This window comes from Parasteatoda tepidariorum, chromosome 1 (genome assembly GCF_982258835.1).
Source record: "Parasteatoda tepidariorum strain Cologne lab strain chromosome 1, Ptep-v5.0, whole genome shotgun sequence".
Lineage (NCBI taxonomy): Eukaryota > Metazoa > Arthropoda > Arachnida > Araneae > Theridiidae > Parasteatoda > Parasteatoda tepidariorum.
In genome coordinates, this window is record NC_141755.1 from 132,065,822 (window position 1) to 132,070,148 (window position 4,327).

Sequence of the window (4,327 nt, forward strand, 5' to 3'; positions counted from 1 at the left end):
AAGTAAATTAAAGAATAAGATGAAGATTAGAACTAAATCAATAACTGAAAATGCGCAAATTTGTTAAATTAATTTTATTCTGTATGAATGAATCCAACATAAAAAATGTAAATATGCAATTATATAGAATTTTGATAATCTTTAATTTCTAACAAACTTTGTAATTTTTTTTCTTTTCAAAAAGAACAGTAATTGGTATCAAATAATGCAATTGATTTTGTGACAAATCAACAAATTAGAATTGCATGTCAGCTAACTAATCATTTCTTTTTTGAACCAACTGGATGAAGCAATGGAGAAGCTATCACAGGGAAGAAGTAAAGCTGGAGAGAGGCTACTTCTGAGAAACACTAGAAGGATGGGAATTCCTACAAGGTGAAGAAGATGAAAATTAATTCAACTAAACGAAGAGCGTTCTCCATTTCATAAAACCTTTTTTTAAAAAAAGAAACTATTTTTAGTGAGTTTCACTGACGCATCACTAAAAAAGAGTACAGAAATAGACAAAAAAAAAACAGCAGTACAGCAAGAAGAAAACACGGGAGTTGTAAGGCCAAAAAAGAAAACCTTCATATTACTTTAATTAAATAACAATTTTGTCTAGAAATTCAACAAGAAAGTTCTTGTAGAAAAATATGTCGTGAAGACTATTGACTTCAGATCCCAATTATTTAAAATTGTTCACGGTTTCAAATTTATAATCCCCAATTACAAGAAGGTATAATTGGTACAGGTCATATACTTAGTTTTGCCCTGGCTGATTACAAGATGCAGGCTGCGGCCTCAAGTGAAATAAAAGCCTCTGTTAGTGCCTCAGGAGTTCGTGCAACAATATCAATGTCGTCAGCGAATGTAAAAATTTCGACAGATTTATTTAAGATTGTTCCGCGGGTATTAATATTCGAGTCTTTCACAATCTTTTGCAAAGCAATATTGAAAAGCAGACAAGCCTCCCTTTGTCAAGTCCATTAGAAACAACAATAAGATCATTCTGAACTCTGAGTTTTGTTTCAGTTAGGGTAATGGCTGTCAGATTGACGAGTTTCTCTGGTATTGCAAACTCTCTCATTGCTTCGATGAGTAGATTTCTGTTAACGGAGTCATAGGCAGTCTTGAAGTCAATAAAAAGATGGCGTGTTGCTATGCCAAATTCATTGGGTTTTTTCCCCCAAGGCCGCAGGGCGTAATTAGCCCTTCCCTGAAGTAATTGATACTCATTTTCTTATTGCAACAGAAAAATACAAATTTCTATATATTAATCTCAAATTATTAAGAGTTGTTTCCTAGACTTCCATTAATTGGATCATACTGGAAACTGTAACTAAACGGTTTTTTAATTATACATAAGTAGAACAAATTATACTTTTCGTAGTTTGTTGCTAGCCCTTTTAAAAAAAGTCTGGTATGCGTTTACTGTTTCAAAAAATGTCCTGGTTTTTTTCTGAGGAACACTACGTGACCAGTATTTTAAACATATTACTTTTCACTTTGTAATTTTTTTCAAGCAAAATAATTTTGTTGTTTACCGTAATGCATTTAAATTTTTTTTAACTAATTATCAGACAGAACTGGTTAATTATGACCAAAATAATTCCTCAGGGGGTTTACTTGTGAGTAAACACGGGTGTCACAATCCCGAGGTACCCCAGTGATTGTCTTATTTCGATTAAGTTTTGTTTAACAATACTATTTTTAAATATAAAAGATGGGGTTATCCGATAAAATCTACCCGATTTAATTATATTCGAAACTGGGAAAAATGGCATATTATACACTCATTGTAAAATAACAAATGAGACAAGCACACAAGGGCTTAATAACAAAACAAAACTTTTAATAACAAAGAGTAAATAATTTTACATCCGCTGTTGGCGGTTTCCAGAAAAGTTATTGAATAATAATAATGGTAGTTGAAAATATTTTCCTCAGATGGCGCTAGCTGTATCGCAACATCCTCCCCCCCGTTTTGAGAAGGCTGTGACCAACTCAAAACGAGGTTAAAAATCTTTTGGGCACTTTAATCGAACGTCCAAAGCGGGTAACTTGGGCAGAAGACTGTTCAGGTTTTACATCAGCAGGAACAGAAGGCAACATCTTATCAGCATTTTGGTCTTTCATATTCTGATTAACTGCTAAAGAAATGGGTATTTTGGCCCTTTTCTGTAAAAGGCAATTTAATTTGTTAGCAGAAGGGAGTTCTAAAGAATAAATTCTTTGAATGGGCCTCAACATTTCTCCATTTTGAGCTTTCAGTCTTACAGTTCGAACTTTCCCATCTTTACCAGGGATAAGCTCTATCACCCTGGCTAATGGCCAATTCAAACGCTTCTTAAAGTCATTGCCAATGAGAACGACCTCACCAACCGAAATATCAATATTTTTGTCCTTTAAATTTCGTTTCAAAATTAACTGTCCCAAATACTCCTTTCGGAAACGTTTTCTTAAGGATTCTATAAGCTGGACTCTATATCGAATTTGCTTGCGACAATGCTGAGCATCGACCATATCGATATCAATTACTTTAGTTTCTGAGTTATCTAAAAGAAACATAGCTGGTGTAAGAGGTTTTAAATCGGTTGAGTCTTCGGACAGATATGTGAGCGGTCTAGAGTTCATAATTGACTCGATGTCGCATAATACCGTTTGCAACTCTTCATAGGTCAAAACAGCTCTTCCTAGCGTGCGTTTCAAAAGATCTTTAAGTGTCCGAATCAGGCGTTCCCAAAAACCTCCCCACCAGGCTGCTGATGGAGGGTTAAATTTCCAATTTATATGGTGTAACTCTGCCTCTCTCAAAACTTTATCCCAATCAATTTCATTCAAATCATTGTATGCCCCCTTGAAGTTAGTGCCATTATCTGAATACATTTTTCTGGGACGACCTCTTCTGGCGACAAAACGTCGAAAAGCCAAAATAAATGAATCTGTACTTAAAGAGGTCACTAACTCTAAGTGTACAGCGCGGTATATTGCGCAAGTAAACAAAACAACCCATGTTTTGCTATCTTTCTTAATGTAGAGGGGTCCCGCAAGATCCACTCCTACAACCTCAAAAACATATGCATCCTTCACACGGTCCTCGGGAAGAGAAACAGGCTCGGTGAAATGAGCTTTAGCGGTATACCTTTTGCACTTTATACAGCTCTTTACAATATTGCGAATTGCTTTTCTTCCTCTCACAATCCAAAATTTTTCGCGAATGATGCTCAACAATATTTGAGTACCAGCATGATAGTTAACACAATGATAATACTCGATTAATCTCTGTGTAAAAATACATTTTTCGGGCAAAATTATAGGAGATTTAAAATAAGGGGTGTCGATTCTTTCAGTTATGCGAGTTTTTACTCTGATCATACCCTCTGAATCTTTGTAAACATTATATACAGGTATTTCATTAGGAAAAGGAAAAAACTTTGATTGAACAATGTTGATTAAACTCTTTTCCACTGATTCAGTTTCTGCTAGGGTCAAGTTGCCTACAATTCTAGATTTCTTTTGAACGCGACAATTGTTAACGAAGCGCAATACCCAAGCAACAAGTCTGATTATTGATGGAGAGCTAGAAAACTGTTTTGCGTACCAAGGTGTTTCCTCCTCAACCGAATTAAAATTACTAAGCACTACCTTTCTTCTCTCTAAATCTACTTCCTTTTCGCAAAAAATCTCATTGCAAGGCCAGTTACTCGAAGTTTCTAACAACCATGACGGTCCTCGCCACCCCTGTAACCTTGCCAACTTTTTGGGAGAACATCCACGTGAAACGAGGTCAGCAGGATTAATATCTCCCGGGACATGCCGCCAATCATTAGGCGAAGTAATTTGCCTAATCTCTTTAACTCGAATAGAAACGAAAATGGACCACTCCCCCTGCTCTTTTATCCACCACAACGCAACCATTGAGTCGCACCAAAAATACGTTTTCATAGTAGGGATATCAAGAGCTAAACGAATGGAAAGGGCTATTCTTGCTCCGATACAACAAGACATAAGTTCGATTTTAGGAATAGACATTTCTTTTACGGGTGTGACTCTAGCTTTAGCGCGTGACAATTGAATTTTAACATTACCAGAATTTTCAGTTTTCATAAATACACATGCATCGTATGAAGTTTTGCACGCATCCTTGGTATTTCTACTAGTTGTATACTTGGTTTAGGCATATAACCTTAACAACAGGATTCATGGTCTTATACTTGGAAATAGATTATGACCAAAATAATTCCTCAGGGGGTTTACTTTTAAGTAAACACGGGTGTCACAATCCCGAGGTCCCCCAGTGATTGTTTTATTTAGATTAAGTTTAATTTTCTGTGAAGAGGCATGT

General features: G+C 35.8%; 1 protein-coding gene across 1 annotated transcript; it reads right to left on the minus strand.

The window, feature by feature from the left end:
• Positions 1–1,986: 1,986 nt before the first annotated feature.
• LOC147816977 (uncharacterized) lies at positions 1,987–4,089 on the minus strand. The gene has a single exon (XM_087157598.1). It carries the CDS (start codon positions 4,087–4,089, stop codon positions 1,987–1,989), a length of 2,103 nt encoding a protein of 700 aa, XP_087013724.1.
• Positions 4,090–4,327: the final 238 nt, after the last annotated feature.